The sequence below is a fragment of the Anneissia japonica genome, unplaced genomic scaffold (genome assembly GCF_011630105.1).
Source record: "Anneissia japonica isolate Jap-2015-1 unplaced genomic scaffold, ASM1163010v1 scaffold287840_len1291095_cov163, whole genome shotgun sequence".
Classification (NCBI taxonomy): Eukaryota; Metazoa; Echinodermata; class Crinoidea; order Comatulida; family Comatulidae; genus Anneissia; species Anneissia japonica.
In genome coordinates, this window is record NW_022728493.1 from 494,009 (window position 1) to 520,906 (window position 26,898).

Here is a 26,898-nt window from a genome sequence, read left to right on the forward strand (position 1 = left end):
TTTAATTTTAGTTTGGGCTTTGTACCCTTCTTCCATTGAGCATAGTGGAGATACGAGGAGATTGTGAGTGAAAATACATATGATACGCACTTGCTTGGGGGGGGGGGGTCCGAGTCTCTTGATAGGAACTGGGTGACCAAGGGGATGGTCATCAAAAAACTTTGGCTGTCAAATGTCCTTCATTTCCTTTTCCAGTTCTGACTGCAAAAAACAAAAAATTTTATTTCCTAAAACGTAGATTCTGAAATTTGTAAACACACAAGCTATTTTTTGTGTTTTCAGAATAGTATTTTCACCCTAGCTTTATTGTGCAAAATCAGTAATCAGCATTTTGAAATCTTGCGTCCCCCCTCCCATCATTTAAAAATTGTGGTTGCACCCCTAGCGTGGCAGATTTGTAAAATACATGCGATGGCAGCAGCAATTTTTAGCGCACTATAATCATTGCGAGAGTTGTAGTAGTTTTTCTTTCAACTCAATCATAACACCTTGAGTAGCATCTTCTAATGGCTCGATGCATTTATTATTCACGATATTATTAAAACAGGATATGTCTAACTGTCAATAAATATATTTCACAAATTGTATTCCTGAGCAAGCAGGTAGCAACTTATTTGTTGACAAGGTGTGAATATGTAAATGAGTCATTTTCACTTGAGTTAATGTTGTATTTGTGAACTCAACAATAATTGTGTTAAATACTGGTATTTTATTAATGACATTTTTAAAAGTAGCTGTAAATCATATTTGGTTTCTTATTGTGTCTTATAAAATAGTATTGGTTAAGGAACACTGTCATGTTATTAATTTTTGAGGTGAAGTGTAGTGTGATTGTTTGATTGATTGATGATTGATTCAAATTTTAGTCAATGACAACATTATGTCATTTCACTGCCATCTTTATGTGGAACAGAATATATAGTATAATATAAGGAACACTTTCTAGAAGATATATATTAATTTTATTTATTTTTTAATTTTTATTAATAATATTTTTTTTATTAATAATGATTTGAGTCAAAAAGATGTAAACTGAATATTAGTAGAGTGTGAATGTTGTCATTTCAGGCTGTTTTCTTTTTGGATAAGGATTTTGGCACACATCTCATGTTCCTAGGTTGCATATTAATCTATAGCAGTTGAGATATTCTCTCCTAAATTAAGTGCATACAAATCTTTGCCAGGTCCTCGACTATATGTGAAAAACGTGTATTAGTATTACACATCTAGAATTGTTTTTTTTTTTCCCAGGGAACAGATGTTGCTGAGGCGATAGTACATTACTATTTAACGCAGCAGACAAATGAACTGCTATCCAAGGAAAAGGTTGAGGAACAGCAGGATCTGTCAAGACCTCTTAGAATTCTCTTGCCAAGAATTGACCAGCAGTTGTCAGGATCATCTGGTATGTGATCTTGTTTAATTTGTTAGGTTCCTGTACTGGTAGGTTGCAGTGCTATGGAACAACTTAAAGTCCTGTCCAGACTTTCAAATTTTATCTGACAAAAACATGTGACATGCCTAAATATGGTCGTGATGACATCACCCCATTACCATATGTAGGCACATAATGATACAATATTTTTTTTTGCTTTTGTTAGAAGTTGGCTCATTAAATTAACTTAAATTTTAAAATGAGACTGCTGACAGTCATCCTTTTTAAATAATAATAATAATAATAATAATAATAATAATAGTAATAATAATAGTAATGATAATAATAATAATAATAATTATAATAATAATAATAATGATAATAGTAATAATAATAATAATAATAATAATAATTATGATAATACTAATAGCAAGAGCAATGAGTAGAGAGCATATTTCCACCCACCGCAAATCCTTTCTATAAAATAAATCTCACAAATAATGTTCCTAATTTACTTCAACACCACCAGTACCACGACACTTCACTTCGCTCCTCTCCTTTCAAGAAACACACAGTAACTTGCCCAAAACCTTTCTACTTTTAGTCTGGGTTTTTGGGGACTCTTTTCTAGAGTGCACATTTTTAGATTTTGTAATCCAAAATTACTTCAGAAAAAATGAAACTGTTAGTGATTAAGTTAGTAATATTATTGAATTATTATTATTATCATTATTATTGAATTATTATTATTTAATATTATTGTTAGTAATATGCATTGAATTTACAAAATTAACTTAGAGTAAAAATATATCTCTCCCATCCCCCCACCCACCTTTTTGAAAAAGAAAAAAAAAGCCTACTGTATTACATCTTCAGAATGTTACTTCTTGTTCTTTTTTTTTTTGTTTTTAATCACCATTGAAATAAACTTTTTATATTTACTGTAAGTAAATTTATCAGAAATATATGATATACATATTATCAATTAGGAACATTGGGAATATAAACATTTTTAGTTTTGTTTTTTTTATTACAGGAGCTCAAACAGCCTATCAAGTGATTCCATGTCATATTCAAGGTGGCAATGCAGGGCCAACAATATTGAAGATTGTTAACCAAACTGGAGAACAGGCCAGCACCTCTGACAATCAGCAGGTCTTGAATTTTGACCAATCAGCTGTACAGGGTAGTAAACTTATTTTGATCGCATGTAACAATCAGCCAACAACAACAAATGCCAATGGTGTGATCCAGACACCCAGCATGACACCTGCAACTGACCCTTGTCAAGACGCCACACACCAGAAACATATGTCCCCAGCTAACCTGGAAGAAGTTAGTTCTGGAACCAAAGTAAGGCTTGAACCTCCAAGGATCACAGCAGAGGTATCACAAGAACTCAAAGATATGGTTGATAATGACCCTAAACTACACACCTGTAAGAATCGGTTTCAAGACCAACCGAAGAACTACCAGAATGTGATGAAGGTGCCAAATGATCTTGCAAAGCATTTTCAGACTATTACTAACTATGTTGAAAGCAATGAGAATTGTCATTCGCCATCTCAAACATATTCCGAGGCTCAACAAACAATCAGTACACAACAGACAATAAATTCCCAGCAGACTATCAGTTCTCAACAGACTATTAATGCCCTTAAGACTATAAGTGGCCAGCAGACAATCAATGCTCAGCAGACTATAAATGCCCAGCAGACTATAAATGCTCAACAAACTATTAGAAGCATGACTTTCCAGAATATTCCACAGAATCAAGCACCTTGTCAGAATTCACAATCTTCCTCCAGTCTGCCTATTGGTTATGCAGATGTTGGTCTTCAACGAACACCTGAACAGAGACATAATTTAGGATCATCAAATGAACTAATCAACCAGTCTTCTTTAACTAATCATTTAGTATCAAGTTCTCTAATGCCAAGACAAGAAGAAATGCATCCTGTGATTTCAAGAACAGGAGTATTGGATACACAACACCACCAGCAACAGCATCAACTTCAAACACAGAAACAACAACAAAACACTCAAAATGTATCTGGATTTTCTACTGGCTTCAATCATTTCAAGAGCACTCAAACTGTGTCTTTATCAAATCAACTCGAAAACAATTTCATTTTGTCAAATCATGTTCAACCCTGTCTGAATCAACCTAGATTGAACCAGAATGATCTAGTTCCAGCTAGTCAGTTTGAAATTCCTTCAACATCATCAAACCAAGTGAAATCTACCCTATCACAGACAGATCTAAACCAGCAAAAGACTACTCAAACTGGTCATTTTCAGCCTATCAATTCCAGTAACAATCTGTGTAATACACAACAAAGTGGTCAAAACCAGTTTTCATTGAACCCAAATAATGGTTTTGATGGTACAAACCAGTTCATTAATACTCAGCTTGAATTGACAGAATTGCTTCTGAATCAAAATCAGTTTGAAATGTCATCACAACAGTTGAATGAGCAGACACAACTACCTAGTGCAAACATTGTGACTCAACTGGAAAGATCACTGAGCCAAACACAGAGACATCATACAACAGTCGTTGAAGAACAATCAGTTAACCAATCAAACCAATGTTACCAAAATAGTAGCGTTGGTGCAAGCCAAGTTGGTTTGTTGAGCAAACCAATTTCTTTTCCTTCACAATCTGCAAATGCATTCCCTACAACTGTCAGCTCACCACTGCCAACCTCATCATCTACACATTCTCAGACCAGCAGCAGTAATACCTCCTGCCCTACAATGTCGTCCACTCCTCTAAATTTACTCAATTCACCTGAACTTGACTTGGACACATTCGATATATTTGATAACCTTTCAACAAGCGATGATGACATTTCTTTTGGTAAGCAGAACTGTCCAACCCGAGTAACACATTCCAGTATGGCGTTTTCCAGCCCATCCTCTGTTGGTCACAACATCAGTAACTCGAGTTCCAGTCTTGTAAACTCGACCGTTTCACATGTGGCAATGAATGTAAGTTCTACCGAGACTGCTTTGACGGATCTACCTGCTGAACTTGGGATCAATTCTTCTAACTTAGTGGAGATAACAGACTTTTCACCAGGATGGTCATATCCAGAGGTATGTAAATTTTAATGCGAATAATTTTTAATAATTAATAATTGAATATAATATAATTATGAATTAGCAATAGCGAATAATGCAAGTTATAGTGGTTTCATATATTTATTCTTTGTTTATTATGTTTATGCTATTCTTTTAAAATATTAATATTACTATTGTCCATTTTATATTAAGTGCTTGCAGTACACCTCGTAAATAGTTCTGAAAAGAACTGTTATTTTTTGTTGAGAATGTCTCGATGTTTCGATTGAGTTGCTTCAGTCTTCATCAGGAGAATAATATCTGTCTGTCCATTTTATTATCAACTATATATATTTGAGTAGTGTGAAAAGTCTTGTTGGTATGAATGTATTTTTATGTATGTTTATAGCATTTACATATTTTATCTATCTGATACAATGGATCTTTCCAAAGGGTTAATCAAACTGACCTATCTGAACGGGGCTAGGAATATGCACATGTTCTACAAACAAGCGTGTTCTTCAAACGCACATGTGCTTACATACATTTTAAGCTATTGTTTTGTTGGACCTTAGTAACAGTATCTAAGAGGCGAGGCTTACAGGAAAGGTCAGTTCAGCTAACTGCTGCTAAATCAGATACTGTTGATTAAAAGAATAAAATAATAAAGTAACTTCATTAAAATCTCTATTCTCTATTTATACTTTAGAAATAACTGCAAAATTTATGCATCTGTCCCTTTGTGTGTAAAATTTTTTTTTATTGGGATGGAACCTTTTTCCAATCAAATTCAAAATTTAAAAAAAATACAAATGATTTGTTTTTTTACCTTTATTCATGGTTTTCAACTCTTCTCTTATATGCTGTTCACTCTTTTCAATTAGGTTTTTTTTTCAGAATTGCTAGCATTGCAAAGTAATTTTGTTTGAGTCTTTCCATAGCTGGATATTTCCTTTTGAATTGATTGATCGATTGATTATTGAATTCAATTCAGTTTCTTTAATCACTTCATATTATTAGATGGCAACTCATCCAATTCACAGCTCTGTTGTTGTAAACAAATCCGGTAGATTAAAATCTCCATTTGTCAGAACAATAGGCTTAGCGACGCATTCATACCATGTCCAATCCGACTCAAAAAGAAAGCATATACAAAGATTCAGTACTACCTGTGTGTATACATATATATAATATATACACTATATCGTTTTCTGTAATTTTGTATCATTGTATAGCTAAATTTATGTTTTGATGGTCTTTTTATAGTTTTTATATGTTGTATTTATAAGGAAGTCGACATGACTTTGTAATGATTATATGGCAATTAAAATTCTTTGTGATTCTGATTCATGAGTCGAATGGCCGAGCTATATGGGAGGAACGCTGCAACCTACAGCCATAATATTGGCGCTCTTTCGAGCGATAAGGACTATATATAGACCCAGTATACACAATTAGCTTGTGCACTTTAAAGAACCCAGTACATCTTTCAAGATGAGTAGTGGGTTACCCTGGTATACTGGCCCATACAGCCACTGTTACCCTGCAGTTACAGATCATTAAAGTCCTTAGCAAGATGTACCTACATACACGTAAACATGAACCATTCCAGGCTATATCTACGTAAAAACAAGCATACATCACAAACAATAGAAAATACTTACTATGTATAAACATGTTTGATATAATATTTCTAATAATACTTGGCTTTGTGTAAATTCAGGGAGGAGTGAAGGTCCTAGTAACTGGTCCTTGGAACATTCAGAATGGAGTTTACACCTGCCTGTTTGATGAGTTCATCGTGCCTGCAGCATTAATACAGACAGGTGTACTCAGGTGTTTTTGTCCAGGTAGGTAAAATGTTGCCCATTGATTATTAATGTGTTTATGTGTGTTTACTTTGATAATTGCATATTGATATGATCATGATTTTATTGAATTTGTTCGGTGTTGATACGTACCAAGGATAAACCATTAAAGTCTCATTGGGATCCTTCTGGTGGTGAGTTGGCAGTACACCAAGTGACAATCCACTGCTGCTTTCCAAATCTTTATGATATAATATACGATAATTATATGATTATTACTTATATATGATTACATACTGTTATTGGATATGATTACTCATGGACTATTGATATTATACATTGAAGTTAAAAGCAGTTATACATAATAATAATAATAATAATACATTGATTGATAATGGTATTGATTGCTGATTAATTGATTGGTTGACTGATGATATAGGTTAAAAATTTCCCACACAAATAAAATATGCGAGCGGTACTGGGTAAAGACAACTTGCTTTCTTATATCCATTTGTATAAGTCTTATGAAGATAAGCCTATCCAATAGTGATATTAAAGGGTTGGGACCAGGACGAATCTCAGACTTTAAATTGAAAAAGATAGAAAAATTTTAAATGCTGATTGTTGGGTGGTCTGTTAATAGTACTTAATATGTTTTGTGAATGTATTTTTTTATTAAAAATGTTTAGTTCAAGAATACGTTTATGTTTTTAAACAACAGCTCAACAGTTCTGTAGCTATATGGCTATATTTGATAAATAATGGTCTTTTTACAGCTCTAAGACATCAGTAGGTTGTTATTACTATAGTGTGCTATTACCAATCTATTGATGCCACATAATGGATTGTGTTTACAAAACAAAGTGTGAATATAGATGAAGTAAAGTAATAATAATAATAATAATATGTCGTTCTTATATAGCGCTTAATGCCTTAACAAAGCCTCTAAGCGCTTCACATTACTACCCCGGTCATTGGATCAAACACATATGGAACACATTGAACACCAAATTAAATTATTATATTAAATTATATTATTCCATAATATTGCGGCTAGTAATCAGCGCAGTTGTGTTGGAACCTACCAGGTACCCACTTGTACTCCTGGGTGGAGAGAGGCAACCGTAGATAAAGTGCCTTGGCCAAGGACACAAGCGATTTACACAGTGAGAGTTTTGAACCCCCGACCTTGAGGTTGGGAGTCCAAGCCACAACCGATGCGCCAACCACTTCAATGTACAGTATTACAAATTAAAAAGATTTTAACATAGATTGACAGATTTTAAAATTTATATAAATGCCAGTTAAAATGGAAGATGTCACTAGTGCTTCACAATATATTTCACAATAAAGAGAAAAATACAGTAATAAAGTAATAATAATAATAATAATAATAATGATAATGAAATAATAATAAATATAAATAATAGTAATTTATAAAAACAATAATGATAATAATAAAAAATAACAGTAACAATATTAAGGATAATAATCAAACAAGAAAAAATAAGAAAAAATAAATAACAAATTAAATATCAATCAAATATTAATTAAATAAAGAGAATTAAAAATAATAATAAAAACAATGAAAATTTGAAAGTAATGATCAAAGAAGTCCAGCAGATTCTAAGGAGGAAAAGCAAGGGAAGAGAGAAAAGATTTGATGTGAGATTAAAAGGCGAGTCCAAAAATGATCTAGTAGCAGGCGGGAGCGAGTTCCAAAGTTTGGCGCAAGAAAATTAATTGTTTGTTCAGTGAGGGTTGTTCATACTGAATATACAGAGCTCCTTTGATTTTTTAATTATAATTTGATAGATTATTCAATATTAATGTTATTGAAGTCTATTCATCATTGATGTATATCTTGCTCCATTTCTTTGTAGCTCACACGGCGGGCTTAGTGATTTTGCGAGTAGCCCACAACAGTATGCCCATCTCACGTGCCGTTTTGTTTGAATACAAGGCCCGTTCAATGCCACAACCTAGTGCCCAACAAGACTGGCTGTCTTTGGATGGTAATTCTATTTTTGTTTTATTTTCTTTGATGAAATTTTCAAAAGGATGTTTAAGAAATCCCCTTTATTGAAGTTGAATGTGTGTGCATTTGCTTTCCTGCTGTTGATATGGCTTGCAGGTCCTCATGTGGTTATTATAAACAATTTTATATCAATCAATTTTATGAATGATATTTGTTAGCTGTCGTGACAAAATAAGTCTTGTGTACAAAAAATGGAAAATAAATTTTGATATATTTAGTATTGATATATTTAGATAAATGAATATCAGCTTTACTTTGGTGTTGAAATCATGTTCCTAGGCTAAGTAAAACCGGAGTAAGGTCATTTTGAAGTTTAGATTGCCTCTAATGATAAACAACGGATAAATTTTGTGTTGTTTTCCCGTTAATTTTGGACAGCTTTACAAAATGTGCCTCAAAACATGATTACATTAGATCTCGGAACTTTTGTAATACTATGAAATATAAAAGTTTTATATAAAGTTTGTGTGGTGAATTTCGGGACATCAACAATTGACTTAGAGTAACTTAAATTATGTTCCAAAGGGCAAATATAGCAATTATGATGATCTTTACAGCAATAACATGGGACAGCCGCCATAGCTATCTCCGCTGTGCCAGTCCATTGTTTACAGCCAACACCCAAGTTAGGTCACGTGACGGCAATCGCCGAATCCCTCTATTGGTTTATTTGTCGCCAAGAGAATTTCAATAAATTAAAAAACAATATAGAATAAAAAAATAGAATATTCCAGTATGGCAATGAAATTTACATGCTGATTACCTTCTGCAGTATCCTAGTAACCATTAATCTTGCCAAACTAAACTGGAGCTAACCAAAATGTTTGATATCAATTTGATTTACATTTAATTGTTATTTACAACAAATTCCCATTCACAATTATTATTTGGTTTCAATTTTTACGTACAAGGGAGGTGGAATTTTACATGGCCCACAAGACCTATAACTTTAGTAAAATGTTAACTATCAAATCTATTATTTAATCAAGCAACTTTTAAAAAGTCTTCAGAATATAATATAAAAATGATACACCTTCATTAAAAAATAGCATCAAGTTTACAGTGGTTTAATTGGTAATTAATCTTATGCATTTTGTTAATGTTAGGTTTAATAATAAATAAATTTGATAGTGTTTTACTCATAATTGATTTTGTATTTATTTATTTTTTATTGTAATTTCTGAACCACTCTGAAAATTGGTACATTTGTGTTAAAAACACATTTGAGAGGAAATGAAATGATAATCTTATAACGCATTGTATATTATTTATTTAGCTTAACACCAAGAAGTGTATATCTTTAAAAGAGCACCCTTATAATTATTAGAAAATTCTAATCCACCAGGAAGACGCCTAGTACCCTATTTCTTTGAATAAATGCCCCCCTTGAATAAACGCCCACTTCAGAGCCTTATTTGGAATAAAAGCCTCCCTTTAATAAATTCCCAAAGGCATTTATACTTTCCTCGAATAAACAACCCCTAAGTGACTGTAAACAAAACTAATGGACATTATTCTCAGCACATTCTGTTAATGATCTACTCCAGTAGAATTATATTTTCTTTCTAAATTGGTTTGGATCAATAATCTTTTTATGATCACACTTAACACATTTGATGGTAATGTGTAGTAGATCCATTTTTTCAGTGACAATAAGGGTTGTCTATTTGAGTATAAACGTATCCATTTTACACCCAAAATATAAATGCTTCCTTCGAATAAACGCCCCTTCAAAAATGGCCTGTGACGAAAATTTGAATAAATATGGTAATTCTATAGCCACAAAATTTTATACTACAATGTATCTACTTTCAGTTCATCCTGCAAATCTTTCATTTATTTCTGTGGGTTTTTTTTTTCCCCTCATAAAAGTAGATGAATTATTCATACAGCCTAAATTGTTTACATGCTTTTACGATTTACATGGATTTTTAGAAATTAATCATTCTTGGAAGCTACTTACCTAGAGTTCATGGCGTTCTAGAGCAAAGTATAATGGATGAATGGTTAAGATGTTAATATTTCATTTAAATAATCCTCAACAATCTCAAATAATGCATTATCATTGACAGATTCAGCAAACATATTATTGCAATTTTATTCAAGAACAAAAGTGCTAGAATTTAAGATAACGTTATCAAGTCCAACAGCTTTCATTGTCACTCTAAGCTCTCATTATTGCTAGCATTATTATTGGCTTTTCCCGCATTATCAGAAAAGCCATTGTTTTTGTTCAAATTTTCTTTATTTTCTTCTATCCCATTTTCCAATGTTTTTGCAAAGAGTTTTTCTGTCCAGCACTTCCGTCACTTTCCATGTTTGGATCATCTTCAAACTGTGTCCAAGCAAAGATGTGCATATTAAATTATGACATCATTCTGCATATTTTTTTTCCCCTTTTTTTTGGGGTGTACTTTACTTTTATTCATTTCACTTTTAAATCTTTATTGATTTATACAGTACAAAAGTAAAATTATTAAATTAAAAGGCCATATACTGTCTCTCTCAAAAACAAAACATATTCTTCGTTATTAAAATATGTTGCCTTCTATTTCACAATTATTTTGTTTTCTTCTTATTAAACATTCTGCATATTTTGAATATTAATAAACGAGTAATTTAACTTTGATGTTAATGCAATTTGCATTTTTGAAATAGTTTCAAAGTTCTGGCTACAGCTTCATTAAACACAAAATTACTGTGCAATGTATGAACAATTTTCGCCCTCAACCTGTGAAATTACGCAAGTTTGACAAACTCAAAATGCACAGGGTCGGTTAATAAGGAAAACCCCTATTTTCTGTTTTGAAAACAGACATAGTTTGTTTAAGCGTTGTTTACAATTATCAACATTTTAACAAGTGTACAAAGAGTATGCTTGTGGGAGGGTGTAGACAAATTTGAAACACTTTTATATATACGTGGAAATGTTGATTCAAAATAACATACAATATTTAAAATAGTATATTTTTATGACCAATTGCTGTATAATGCAACAAGGGATATAGTAGAATCATTTAGCAAAAAGACATTTTTTATGTACACTTTCAGGGGGGAGGTATGGGTACTGAAAAAGTTTGTACAAATGTAGATAATTGTGAAAGGCCCCTAACTTTTGTTTTTGCTATGATTCATGAATTGAATATTGGTTATTAAGTCACAAGGAATGTATTTAATGTTTACAGTGTCAATGGCATCATGTCTGCTGTAGGATATTAACCCCATGTGCTATAGCAGTAGCATAAATCATCAAAAGGAGATGATATTAATACAACCCCCCCCCCCTTCACACACTAACATTGTAGCACTGTAATAATAATGATAATCTCTCATGTTATTATTTTTATTATTTTTCGTTTCTTTTATTCTTTAAGCTATACACCTAGGCTATATACCACGGGCCTACATGAGTCGGCACGCTGCCCGGAGGAAGACAATGCAATATGATAGATAGTGTGTACTCTGGGCCTAGCCTAGATAGAGTAGATCATAGATGGGCAGCGTAGGCTTGGTGCCATGGGCCTTAATAAGCTTTTACATACGACAACTGAGTGTGTTAATGAATCAGTCAAACAACAGTTTATTCCATAATTTTATTGTTAGATAAACAGTTTGCTTTGTGCCTAATTAGCTTATCAGGTGTGAAGATAATGTCCCTAGCAACAAAATTGTACTAAAACCATTCTATCTCAAGGTGCCGTCGATACACGGTCGTTTGGACGTTGAAATCGTCTTTTTTTCCAGCGGGCATGTATAGTAATTTTCATAAAAATTATGTTCTTGTAGAAAATGAATTTAAAATGGCCATTTTGGATCGCCTGGAGCAGATTGAAAAGAGACTAGGAGAAAATGGAGGATTAGGACAACAGATGCAGCAAGCAAGGGGAAAAGTAAGTGATATTAATTTATAAATTACTTTTAGAAATGCACTTGCTACAGCATATGTCATTTCAATAGAGTAAAATGTATTTGAATACCTTTTATAATATTACTGTGAGTAACCTTACCTACAATAGCCTGTTCATGCTTCTGAAACTTTAAAATACTTTTATCAGTTATTCCAATGATAAACTACCTACATATATTCTATACTATATTTATTTAAATAAACACCCTGCTTTGAAGAAACGCCCCCTTGAATAAACGCATCCCCTCTTGAGCCTCATTTGGAATTAACGTCTCCCTCGAATAGACACCTCAAGGCATTTATTTTTTCCTTGAATAAACGGCTAAATGGCTAAACAAGCAACATCATTTTTATTCTATTAATGCTCTACTCTAGTAGAATTACATTTTTTCTAACTTGGTTGGGATCAATGTAATGTTTTTATGATCACGCAGTAACACATTTTTACGGTAATTATGCGTTGTAGTTCCACGTTTACAATGAAATTATGTGGCGTTTATTTGAGTACGTACCTAAAACGCCTTCCATCGAATAAGCGCGCCTTCAAAAACCTTTATTCTAATAAATACGGGAATACCTTTATTTATTCTAAACTCAAGTCATAATTATTGTTCACAAATTTAGGAAGATGAATCACAACCAGGCACATCTCAACAAATGTGCTTTGAAAATCGTGTTGTAACAATTTGCGAGAAGTTAATGGCTTGCGGTCATCAAGAGAACCTGCAGCTAAAGATGACGTCATCGTGGCGGGGAATGACGCTCCTTCACCTCGCTGCCGCTCTTGGCTATTCAAGACTCATCACCACTCTTCACAACTGGAGGTAAAATTGATTATTTCAGATATTTGTTAAGCCGGGCACACACTGCGCACCACGGTCGTCAGCCAACGCAACTCTATGAAGAATGCAACGCGACGACGCGCACACGACAGATCGTTTTTAATGATGATCCATTCAGACTGCTACCGACAATCAGCACATGGCATTGCGTTGTCTATCGCTCACAGGAAGCGGAGTTGGATTCATCATGCGACGATTGTACGACCATCGTACGATGCAGTGATTGCCCGGCATTAGAGAACAATATGCTGAAATTAAGAAATAGGAGTAAAGAGAATTTAAGTAAAATGGACTATAATTTTCCTGAAAGTAAACCAATTTCTAATTGTACATTTTCTGTGATAATTTTTTTGTGTTCTAAATTTTATTATATAAATATTTAAACATTTTATCAACTTAGTTTTGTAATTCAGTTTCTCAACTGTGATGAACTATTTAATGTATATTTTTGTTGTGAGTAAAGATACCGAGATATATTTTCAAGTGAACAGATGCCATTGTTATCATTTAAGTTTTGTAATTCAATTTTGTTGATATAAAAGATAAGAAAAGACATACTTGTTTTAATATACACAACCAGTCGCATACATAAAAATCATTTGCCTGAGTTGTGGACAAAAGATTTTCTCCATTTGTTTGTATTGAATTTTAGTGGACAAAGTCTATCTGATTTTTTACAGTGTATTCTGATTCAATTGATGAGAAAGATCATTTAAATTTTTCCTAACTTACTATTTCAAAGACTAAGTTCGTATATATGAAATCAGCATCTTTTCTATTACACCATGCCATTAGATTTTTTTGTCTTTTCTTGTAGGAAGAACAGGCCGAGTTTGATTATGGAGTTGGAAGCCGATCCCTTGATTGTGGATGACAATTCATGCACTCCAATGGTAGTATAAGTAGAAATTATTAATTTGAAACATGAACACTATGAATGTATTAGTGAACATTATTTATGAAATCATAAATCATGTCCCTGCCAGGGACATGATTTCACGTCCACACCTGTCCAACCACTTATGTATTGCATATAAACTTGCTAGCAGTGGCCGCCAGAACATGAACTCGCACTCTTGGGGTTCAGGGAGGAACCCGGAAATAATGACCTGAAAATAAATATTATATGTTTGTTCATGTTTCATTACAATTGATGGGAATAAAAAATAATAAAAATAATGTTTGTATTTATACATGTGTATATTTATATATTTGTGTATAATTAATTACTTATATTTTTATGTATTTTATTTTACATTTATATTGCATCATATCCAAGAACTTTGTATCGGCATGCAAAATAGGTAGCTGTGATGTCATTAAGAACATAAAAAGGAAATGATGGAAGGAGTAAGGTGTTGTGAAGCAAGATGAGGAGGGAGATGATTAGGAGTGAGGGATAAAGAGGAGGAAGTTTGACGAGAAGTAGTGAGTTGAAGAGGATGAGGGATTTTATATGGAGGGAGTTATAAATTGAAATGTGAAATAGATGAAGTACAGGTGGATGAAACTTTGGTAAACATTGTTATTAAAATCTACTATTTTTTCTGCTATTTTATCTGTAGAATTTTTTTTATTTTCTTGACTTTTTTTAGATGTGGTCGTGTGCACTTGGTCACACCCAGACTGCGCTGCTTCTGTTTTACTGGAACCAGAGATGTTTAACAGTATCTGATAGCCTTGGTCGTGTGCCCCTACAACTAGCCAAGTCACGCGGACATGCATCCTTGGTGCACCAGATAGAACAGATCCAGCACCATTGGCATCAGACACCCTCGACCACTAGCATCACCATCACTCAACCCCCTGTGGTGTCGGTCATGGATTCATCTCCGTCAACATCAGATTCCCAGAACTGCGATAGTTCTCTGATGACATTTGAATCGCCTTCACCTTCCTCTGGATGTCTTTCAGCAAGGTCTTTCACCCCATTGTCCCAGTGCCTCAGCAGCCCTGCATCTGTCCCTAGCTCGTTTTTGTCAGGGAGCGGTTCACCGTTGAGTTTAGGGACGGCTAGCCCTGGAGTCCACCAGAGTGACAGCTTCTTTAACGAACAGCAGGAAAATAATAATGGGCAATTTTTATCAGGAATTGGCTCAGACAATTTCTTAACCTGCCAAGCCGATGTCTCCAGAGAAAGCATTCAGCGATTCTTTGATGGACGAGAGTCACCGATGCAGATGGGTGAAGGACATTCAACCAACGATTCTCATTCCCTGATTGGTAGCCTTCTTCCTCCTTTTGGTACCCCATTTTCAAGCGATGTTAGAATTGAAAAAGTAAGACATGTTTTTTAAACAGTGATATTGTATAATCTTCCATTTGGATGGCACCAGGTACAAATGTTGTCATTATCAATGATTGTCGATACATTTTCTTGAAAAAGTAAACCAGGATATTCTTAATTCAATTTAGGCTTTCTACCTTACTGTTTGAGATGGTTTTGTAATATTATGTATTTAGATCGATTAGATTTTATTTTGTTTGATGCGGTGTGTATCCAAAACAAAAGCTCCAATGTACCTAATTTTGTGGATTAGATGTGACTCTTTTGTGATCTTGGATTAAAATGGTACGAAATGGCTGGAATCATGTCTCGCATCAGCTCAACTCTCAAAGCCTTATAGTGTATTAATAGTGAGAATTCTGTACTATCAGCTATATCTTTAGTTCATCCATTATTATTCTTGCTGTTTGGTGACTAGCCACCCTCCTATTTAGTGGACACTAAGACCACAAATATTTGTCGGCAACCCAAGGGATGCATTGTCACGTCATACCTAAAACTTATTGTCATGTGTACAACAATTGCCAATTAGATAAAATGTCCTATAATCAAATGATATTGTTCTGATAATTCTTTTTTCTGTTTTTTTCAAGGAACAATACCTGAGTTTAGCTGAGCAAATCATAGATGCTCTGCCAGACAGAATCAAAGGAAATCTACCAGAGTACTCAACATCTGCGAGGAATGATCCCAATGCTCAGGGAAATGGGACACCAATGGAGCAGAGCCACAGGTAGGATTAAAAATATCAAGATATGTTGAACTTGTAAAGAGTGAAAAAATGTCACATTGCTGGTGAAGGAGTTGGTGATGGTAATGCCAGTAATGGTACCGAGGTGGTAGTAACTGCTTTTGTGTGGTGCAGGGTTCCCAATTTGAAAGAATATTTCTGGGAGATATGTTTAAACTAGCATTTTTGCGCATCAACTGTTGGTACTAAAGTTGTGCTATTGATAACTTTTTTTGTCTAAACAGTACATATTTTGTTTACTTTATTAATTATATATACTATATTTTATGTTCCAATATTTAGCTGTTGGATTAAATACACCTTGAGGTCAGTGCCACACCAAAACAGATTTTTTTTTCTTGTTAAAAACTTTTTTTTAGTTATGCAAACATTGGTTCACCTGCAAGCACGGATTCATGCCTTCTTAGCCAATCAGATCTGTCGTTTGAAGAGCAATCGCCTCCTTCCAGCATGAGGGACTTTATTGGGGGAACAGTGCAGAGTTTTTCACTTCTCACATTATCAGGTTAATTATTTTCATTCCTTTTATTCCATATTCAGTTGTGGATTCAAGAGGGGCTCAGCCGGCCTGAGCCATCTAAATTTGTCAAAATTATTTTTTTTAATGGAGAAAAAAAGGAAAATTATAATCAGGTTTGAGAGTGCATTTCCGGCCATCTAGAGGTGCCATAATCATGAATTTTCTTATGTCATCCCCAATTAGGATGAGCCTAAGGTGGTCTGACTCTTCTTCTGTGAAAGACCCTTCCTGGGTCCCCTCTCTTCTGAATTTCTGGATCCGCCACTGATATTACTAGAGTTTTTTTTTGTATATTTTCACTCAGTCATTTAAACGTAAGCATAAATAGGGAGCTTGGCAATATATAGTAATGTATATTAACTCCTAGATACAAAGCAGTGATCATTGGCGCTGTAACATTGACTATAAGCCACGTACACAATGCAAGGGTGGTTGTCAGCCTGCAAATCTGTCTACGCTTTGTGTGAGGATTTGAAGATTCAACACTGTCTGCTAATTGTTGGTGGCAGTCTAAAGTGAATCTTGTGAATCTTCGTTGTAAATGAAATGCTGCGTATGTGTCTCATCTTCTTGCAGTCTCCTTGGGATTGTTTGAGAGTAACTTATTATTTAAACATTAATAATTTTATTATTTATTTACTAGTGGTATTTCTTTTACAATTTATTAAGATATTAATGGGAGTAACATGTAAAATGATAATTGATATTAAGTAATTAAAAGCATACAGTAATATATCATTAAAATTATATCTAATAAGAAATTAATAGTTCAATGTAAAATTAAATGTTCATACCATATCTTATTCAAGTTAACACCATGCTGTATGTTTTGACCTTTGTCTTTTGACCTTTGACTTTGTCCTACTAGACCATGAGCAGCTAGAATTGTACAAGGCAGCTTTAGTGATACAAAATGCATTCCGGCAGTACCAGGTGAATTTTTCCTTAATTTTTTATTTCCTTTATTAACTCATTGTTGTATTGTCTATAATGTTTCTTTATTATTAAATCAATTGAAATGCTAGTATTGTTATCTTTATATTTAAGATTATAAATTGATATTTAAAATTTCATTTTATTTTATGATAATGATATTTTAATTTGTTCAGATACAGTACGTAAATACAATATCAACTATATACTGTATTACATAATATTATTGGCATTATTGCTATTATTGTTGTTATTGTTTTTATTTTTTTTATTATTGTCATCACTATTGTTATTATTATGTTTTTTAGTTTTTTAGTTATTGCATGATAAACAATTTATTTGACATCTCCAATATACAATACACACAAAATTGATGATTAATTTTAAAACATAAATATTACAAACAGATTATTGTTGCAGGAATGATGCTTAAAATTCTTGTGTTTATATAGAACATGCATGCATCTTTAATTAGATTGTGTTATTTCCTTTAGAAATATATCAATTGTTATTGTTATGTTATAGAATTTGCAACCGAAAATGGCAAAAGACATGATAACTCATCCAATTTAAATTGATGTGTGCTACATATTACTAGGCAGCATTATATGAATGCATGGAATAAATTATTAATTTTTTTTTACAATGTTTCAGGGTCGACAACGGCAAAAGCAGCAGGAGCTTGAGGCAGCTGTTATCATCCAAAACTATTTTCGGCGTTATAAGCAAGTGAAGCAGAATTTTGACTATGCAAACTTTGTAAGTTAATCGAGGGAGCAGCTTAGCTCCGTCTGCTAATTTGGTGGTAGCCACTGTATGTGTGCTGAACCGTGGAGATCTCTAGTTCCCCGGTTCAATTCCCATCGCTGCCTCTCCTTGTGTTTCAGCTGGAGGGCTGAAATACAAGTTACAATAGTGCTCCGTCTTTCGGATGAGATGTTTTAAAATCTTTATAGATCCTCATTTGAATTGAAAAATAATAAATTTCTTCTGAAATTGTCCACCACAAATTCTGAAAGTACTATTTGTCTAGTCAAATGATGAACTACGCTCATGGATATGACTTGTACAGGATACAATTACAGGTAGCCAGGAGCTCATCCAATAAATATACACAAAACCTAAAGATTTTTTTTTTCCAGCAAAATTATTAAAAGGACATGACCAAGGCCGTCCAAGACGTCTTGCTAAATTGGCCGTCATTAATCATTCTTGGCCGGACGGAAATGGTGACCATATTCAGGCATGTTACATGTTTTTGTCAAATGAAATTTGACAGTCTAAATGGGGCTTAACTTCATCTTGTTAACGTAAAAATAATGCCTGAAACGGCTGCGTTCGTCGTCGACAGTGCTTGGCTGGGCTAGGTCTATCCCTACCTGTCGTTTATTGTACCGTAAAACACATTAAACAAAGCTATAGCACTCTCTTTCATCTTCTTTTCAATCCCTATATATTTAGGGTGAAATAGTATCGAATGATTTTCGGTCTTGGCAAAATAAGGGTCACCTGCCAGGTCAACAAGCGGATGTTTTGGTGTTGAACACATTGCATTGTTGTCCATAATTTTGCATGATTCGATAACAAATTTGGAGGGAATTTTAAGAAAGTATATCAGAAAAATTACGGCGGCCTAAATGTTGACTTGCAGCGCCCAAGTTTCATAACAACACGTCACATAATACTAAATATTAACACGTAATATGTTATATGAAGTGTCCTATTAATTACCGATGATGGGTTTAGCTCTTTAAACATTTGACAAAGAATTTTTTTTTTTACAGTATGCTTGCATACAGAATAAAAAAATGACAGATGCAGCACGTGTTATTCAGAGCCGCTTCCGTGGATATCACAATTACAAACAGTTCAAAAAGAGTCGGGAGGCTGCAATTATTATACAAAGCCACTACCGTGCATATCGTGAACAGGAACGATTCCGGCGTAGTAAACATGCAGCGATTGTCATCCAGCAACGATTCAGGTTGGTAGAGTCATAGGATAAATCACCTAAATTCTCTTGATGTAATGTTTTGTATAGCCGTGACATTAAATCCTGATTTCATTAAAATCGCTAAAGCCGACAGTTTTTTTTAGAACACCGATTGGTCAGTCGAATCTTGGGAGTTGGGTTCTCCGACAGTTTTTTAGAACGCCGATTGGTCAGTCGAATCTAGGGGGGTTGGATTTCTGATTACAGCTAAACAGTGTAATGGTTGCAGTGAAACATGAGCGACAGTCAAGATTGTCTCATTATTAGTGATATTTATATTTTTTATATTATTATTATTATTATATATAATTTTTTCTGTAATTCTCATTCAACTAAAAGAAATTGACTGTTAGTACAGGATGAATGATATTAAAAATAGAATTAGAACAATGTGATCTACTTTGTTTATTACCAGAAATAGAACAATGTGATTATCTACTTTCTTTATTACCACAAAACTTTAGCCCCACTTTGACTGGGGCTTTGTACAAAATGTTACGGCTACGCATCTCGACATTTTAAGCCCCTGCAGTCCCCCCTGCCCCATTTTTTTTTTTCATTTTCAAAAAATTAGTTGGGCAGGCCAGCTGAGTTCATATTCAATCTGCCCGTAGTACTTTCTCATAATCTCGACCACACTGTATTGCTCAATGCTGCTTTCATTACGAAAAAATTATCCAAATTTTTATGTAAATTTATTTGCTATATTTTCTAGGCGACTGGCACAGATAAAGCGCGAACAGTCGGCTGCTAGGAAGATACAACGCTTTATGAAACGTTGTCAAAACAGGTAAACTAACTCCACATCATTTATAAAAAATCTTCAGACAATGTAAAAAAAACATACTACAGTAGTTACAGTACTAGATGAGTGTAAAATTACATCTATATTTAGAAACTAAACAATCAATAATTACTTAAACAATCACAACAGTAATAAGTAATGATAATATTTATGGTGTTGATATTGATTGTGATGAAGATAGTGATGGTGATGCTGGTAGTGATGGTGATTATGGTAGTGATGGTGATTATGGTAGTGATGGTGATGATAGTAGTGATGGTGATGATCGTAGTGATGGTGATGATGGTAGTGATGATGATAAAGGTAGTGATGGTGGTGATGATAGTGATTGTGATAAAGATAGTGATGATGATGATGATGAAGATACTGATGATGATTATGAAGAAGATAGTGAATGTAATGAAGATAGTGAATGTGATGAAGATAATGATTATGATAAAGATAGTGATGGTGATGATGATAGCAATTGTGATGAAGATGATGATAGCAATTGTGATGAAGATAGTGATTGTGGTGACGATAGTGATTGTGATGAAGATAGTGGTGGTGGTGGTGATGATGATAGCAATTGTGATGAAGATAGTGATTGTGATGAAGATAGCGATTGTGATGAAGATAGCGATTGTGATGAAGATAATGATTGTGATGATGATGATGATGATGATGATAGCAATTGTGATGAAGATAGTGATTGTGATGAAGATAGTGTTTGTGATAAACATCGTGATGGTGATGATGATATTAACGGTGATGGTGAAAGTGAGGGTAGTGATGATGATTGATGACCACAGTGACTCACCAGAATCGCTTCCTGTTTAATGAACACTACCAACATGTCACCCTTTGGCAGACAAAACATTTTTAAAAATATGTTGTTTATTCTAATGCACAATATTTATTGATATTCATATTACGTAAATGATGTAATTATGACAACATTTTTACTATTTACAATAAAGACCACTGTGGGATTTAGACGATTGGTGAGTTTCCCAGCTTAAATCAAGTGTATACCGCCCTCTATTGCACTGTAACTTGTCTTTCACAGGAGTCAAACGCCAACCTGTGTGTTTTTCATTATCGTTTATGATAGTAGAATAGTGGTCTTTGTTTATGTTTCAGTTTTTCGTTTGTATATAAACTGTTGCACATTCATTTTTGTTTTGTTGTTCACTCATGTGGTAACATTTTTAGCAACCCATTTCTATGTCTGTTTCCATTGACACATACCTTGGCTTTTGTAGTATTATAACGTATACATTTCCCTATATGGATACAATCATCCTCTTTTGTGTCATGCAATATTTTACTCTGTAGCGGTAAAGTGTACCTCCGTATTCAGTGGTTGCCTATACTCATTGTATATATTACGTGTATGTAGCATATGCTAGTTATCCCTTTTAAGAATTAGCATCAATTAAGTTTGTTAGTATACATATGTAGTATGAAATAATAATCAAATTCATTTCCAATATTAAGCATCCCCATTAAAAGAATACTTTATGGGAACTAATTAGATACAATAGACAGTAATATATGTGTTTTATTTTTCATTGCCACTCTGTTCATTTTCTCCAATTTTCTGGAAGGTGCATAGATGCTATAGTATACACTATACAAGCACAATTAATAATTATTTGTCATTATTATAATGATAATAATTTCTCTAAATCAAACTTAAGGGGAATATCTTTTGTGTTATTTTCCCCTTAAGGTCATGTTATTTTCCCCATAACGTTGTCTTTTATTTTTCTCTAATTTCTCCATTGTCTGAGTTTCCTTTAAGGTAGGTTTCAGTAACATAATAATACTAATAATAATATGTTTAATTTAGGCCAAATTATTGGAAGCAGCCATTGTGTTAGTTTCCATGGCAGAAACAGCACTCAGATTTCCAGTAAATTATTCATTGAAAATCAGGCATTGTGTTTGTTTTCACTGCTGCAACAAGAGTTTCCCATAAATTATTCCTTGAGAAGTCCTCCAATTGTGGGAAAATGTAACTCTTGACAGGTGACAAATTTGGAAAAAAGATGTGCAGGTGTCTGTGCCTGTAAGAGCCATGTCCCTGTCAGTTATCGCACCATAAAACTATGCCAAACACAGCTAGCATCTCCTTCTTATTCCCTCTGTAAATATGTATTTAATAAATGCCTTATTCTTGTGTCTGTTCCCTCAAAAAAAGAGAATTGCAGTAACAGAAAGATAGATTACCTTGGCACTAGGCCTATCGATCTAGCACCAAAACGTAAACGTCAAACTTAAACATTATTACTTACAAACCAGGGTTACTTACAAACCAAGCTTATGTTTTGACGTTGAACACATTGCATTGTTGTCTATGACTTTGTATGATGGGCTATGATGTATGGCGTTAATTTCAAACGTATTTGCTGCGGAATCGCAGCATTAGAAAATAAGTTGGCAAATGTGTCATATTGTGTTCACTGTCTGAAAACTTTTTTCTAAACGTACATTTATTACTTTCTTTTTCAGAACAAAGAGTGTGTGATAGGCATTTGTTAAGATATTGGCAACCGTTTCGGTACTGAAAGCTCATGGAACCTCATCTGAGAGAGAGTGGTGTTTACTACAAGTTTAAACTAGGTTAATTCAGTAACAGTATTGTTTATCTAGAAGGAAGAATGAAGAGGCTTTTCAAGATAAATTGCTGGTAACAGTGAGTTACATTTTTTCAACATCATCTTGACCATGGAAATACAAGTTGATAACCATGCTTGCAGCTGTACAATATCCTCATCTTGGTTTATACAATTGACTCAGTTTTAGATGAAATTGATAATGCCAGAAAATAAGTAGAATTTTGTGTAAGCAATTGATAATTCATTTGTGTGTGATTTTGTACCAATTGTTGGAGTTGACAATGTTTTTTTATTAATATATAAATAAGATAATTTGAAATAGTTGTTAATTATATTATATCTGGATCAAAATGATGATTATCATCACGAGTATCCTTTGTTATTCTAATTATCATCAATAATTTTATACTTCTGTATCATCTTCTTTAATGATCTTTACAACTAATGTGTGCTTAGTTTGTCTGATAATTGACAGCAGGAATCAGACCATCTCTTTTCGAGTGAACCAAAACAAACCCAGATCACCATCTCTGCTTATATGAAAAACTATTCAACTGATAAGATACATCATTTACATTCTAGAATTCCTTGACTCAAGAGGTTATGGACATGGTAGTATTATTTGTCAGGCTACTGCCAATAATTGCATACCAGGATTGGTACTCCGTAGTTACTTATTCTGTTCACACACAACAGCGGCAGATCCAGGAATTTGAAATTAAGGAGGGACTTTCACAGATGGAGAGTCTGGCACCTATCAATTTTTGTAATTTTGAAAAAAAAATTATGGCGGCCCAGGACAGCTCAGCCCCCTTGAATCCACCACTGCACAAGCAGTGGTGGCCCCAGTTTCAAACCCATGTCCGGTCTGAGTCCAGAGTAAAGCACCTGGTTGGTGTTGTGGTGGAAAGATTTTATCATTTAGGATAGTAGAAATTGTGCTTCTAGGCCACAATTTTAAGAATTGTATCACAGCAACTTTGCATCTGAAAATCATTGTTTTCAGTCCAACAACCTGTTGTGGTGTCATACCATGTTTGACAGAGTGTCATTTTCTCTTCAGCACTGGGGTTGCCACTATACACTCAATTTCTTCACTATTATAGTCATATAATTAGCATAATTCGTAGAACAATACAGTACATTGTATTAGGTTATCAGTGCATTTACACATCTCATGTCATTGGATGCTTTGTTGATTGTTAGGTTTCTCGCCTTCCAATCTGAAGCCCTGTGCAAAACTCCATTTGGTTACGCCTAATGAGAAATTTGTTGGCTGTCGACCGGGACTAACCACTTGCACAATGCAACTTTAGTCCACTGACCATTGATGGCAGTTTTGTTATTAAGAATGATCCATCTTGTGTTACTCCACCTCATCGTAGTTGTTTGGAATCAAGTCATCACCTGTTGCAAACACAGTACATGCCATTACTTTGTTTAAAAATCAAAAATCTAACTTGTATTTTCTTTGTACATTCCATTTTTTATGATGTTGCTATTTCTCTGTATTATGTGGCTGTCTCTTATACACATCTAGATGTGTATAAGAGACAGAAATAATTATTTGTCATTATTATAATTAAATGAGTAGTCAATATTTATTTAAATATTGTACATAAATTTTTTCTCAGCTTTCAAAATAAATAAATTATCTGTTAAAAAATAACTTATTTAATGTTTTAATTAAGCTATTAATTTCTAATTGATTTTTACTGTCCTTTTATATTAGAGACAATAGCTTTATTATCAAAGTTTTGCTACTTACAAAGAAATTAATTTTTACATTTTTTAAAGATGTAGATTGCTTTTGTTGAAGGTATATTTAGTGTTGTGTGGATGATATATCAGGCTGACAACTCTTAGATTTCAAGTAAACTGAAAAGTACTGTTGTAAATACAAATATTTTATTCTATTATAATTGAAATTGTATTTATATATTATTACTATTAATTCATAATGATTGTTCAATTATTTACCATCAAAATTAAATATAACTACATTTTAGTAAAACCTGAAAAATTAGGTTTTAAAATGTTGGTGCTTATTGACCTATGGAAGGATGTTAATTCAAAAGTACTATTAAATGCATTTGAAAGTTATGTGCAAAAATTCAGTCAAGCACATGTGTACTACAAAATATGGAAGTGTGAAGTATGTAAACTGTATTGCTTGCTTTTAAAACCATACTTATGGATAAGCTGTTTAAACAACTATCAAATAATTAAAAATTAATATACCATTCCATTTTTATCACAACAAATGTTATGATGTTACTAATAAAATTAATCTAAAAAAACGAAAATCGCTCAAATTGGCAAGTCTGACACTCATTTTTTGCTTTCAGAACATTAGTAATATTAATGAAAGAAACAATAAGATACCTCCATAGTGTACGAAGTCAGTGTTCAAAATATTCTGGTCAACATTGTCTACCATTTGTCAGGTAGCATATTGTAGACTTTGGCAAACCTGAGCTCACCAGTTATCAGAACTTTTTCTATCTCAGAATATTTAAATCTCAGATTCACATCTGCTTAGATCATTGGAATTGAGCAAGATTACATTGTCTTATATCGGGGATCCGCACCTTCCTCCCTTTCACGTTTACGACTGTTCATCCAGTAATTATTATATTAGATAGTAGGGGTTTTCTTTTTACATCTGCTGTGTTCCACTGTATCAGTTTTATTCTGTGATTGCCAGTTGAAACAAGTTGCTTTCTCTGAAGCTTTACATCCAACTACTGTAGAACATTGGAACCAAGCCAGATTTTCTCAGATAACGACATATCTGTGCTATTTTATATTTGCTCATCTCTGAGATGACAGTTTTTAGAGCATATAGGAAGATTGACCTATGAATATAGTCGTTGAACTGAGCTCGTTTATCTAGGAACACAAATAGTGAAGTGTTTTGTATTGGTTTGTTTCTTAACTTGCCATTTTTGAAAAAACTCTCGCTCTTTCAATATCAGACTATATCTTGATCGAAACTAATCACCTAGATTTTTTTTATGATCACAAGCTTTTGTATAATTGGCTCATTTGAGCTTACCTTTTGTCAAAACTTGCTCCCACTGAAATTTTTCTGTCTTGGGCCATTTGAACTGATCAAGGCATTCTCAGATACTCTCAAATCTGAGCTATTACATCAAATTTCTCTCTATAAGCTTGCCAATTTGTTCTCTAAAAAAACTGTAAATACTGTGGATTCAAGCGATTATTTGCTGTGCTCACTAAATGTGTACATTATACTGACTACACATTTTAGTGAGACCATAGAAATATATACATTTTATACCAATTCTCGCATAAGTAACCAGATTATTTTTATGTTGGGTGACCAATAATTGATATTGATTCATCTTTGCGGTTAATTTAATTATAAGTATAGCAAAAAAATAGGTAGGTTGGTCAAATTGTTGATCATCTTAATCCAGGTGATTAAGCTATTTAATATTGTGGAACTATAAATGGTATTAGAAAAATCATTTTCCTATAGAATTTTCCTAAACAGATATGTATATATCTTTCAGATATAACTTGGCTAGAATACAAATTTTTGAATTGTTATAATGAATTTCAAAAGTGCAGGTGCATTTGTTTTGTGGTACAGGTAACTTTAAATGATATTTTCCAATAATACAGGAGGACTTATTTTGAAAGTAAGTGGCAGAAGCAATTTCAGGGAAATAGGGTTTAATGAGCTTTCTTAACACATCTATTGTACTCAGGTGATACCCGTAACCAGATGACTCCAGGGAGACAAGTACTGTGGTGAAAATTTGCAAAATTGTTTTGCATGAAAGTGTTGCTGGTTGAAGAACATGCCAATTTCTGGATTCCAGTGATTATGGAAATAACTACCTGTCTCAAGTTGATATAATTATCTTATTTTGTGTTTTTTCCCTGACACTTTGGAACAAAAGTTGAGAATGCATATGTATGAGCACATTAGTGTTCATTA

General features: G+C 33.4%; 1 protein-coding gene across 2 annotated transcripts in view; it reads left to right on the top strand.

The window, feature by feature from the left end:
- Positions 1–24,441, top strand: part of LOC117114154 (calmodulin-binding transcription activator 2-like) — a 63,209-nt gene extending 38,768 nt beyond the window's left edge. Inside the window, exons 8-23 of one of the 2 annotated variants that reach the window (XM_033257719.1) lie at positions 1,252–1,405; positions 2,412–4,477; positions 6,165–6,291; positions 8,133–8,264; positions 12,074–12,177; positions 12,819–13,018; positions 13,854–13,929; positions 14,632–15,315; positions 15,917–16,056; positions 16,434–16,579; positions 17,463–17,527; positions 18,182–18,286; positions 19,312–19,511; positions 20,236–20,310; positions 21,285–21,308; positions 22,822–24,441. In XM_033257719.1, coding sequence (XP_033113610.1) covers positions 1,252–1,405; positions 2,412–4,477; positions 6,165–6,291; positions 8,133–8,264; positions 12,074–12,177; positions 12,819–13,018; positions 13,854–13,929; positions 14,632–15,315; positions 15,917–16,056; positions 16,434–16,579; positions 17,463–17,527; positions 18,182–18,286; positions 19,312–19,511; positions 20,236–20,310; positions 21,285–21,308; position 22,822 — 4,299 coding nt within the window. In that variant the 3' untranslated portion in view covers positions 22,823–24,441. The remainder of the gene's footprint in view (positions 1–1,251; positions 1,406–2,411; positions 4,478–6,164; positions 6,292–8,132; positions 8,265–12,073; positions 12,178–12,818; positions 13,019–13,853; positions 13,930–14,631; positions 15,316–15,916; positions 16,057–16,433; positions 16,580–17,462; positions 17,528–18,181; positions 18,287–19,311; positions 19,512–20,235; positions 20,311–21,284; positions 21,309–22,821) is intronic. The other variant, XM_033257720.1, reaches the window with a different exon arrangement.
- The last annotated feature ends 2,457 nt before the right edge of the window (positions 24,442–26,898 follow it).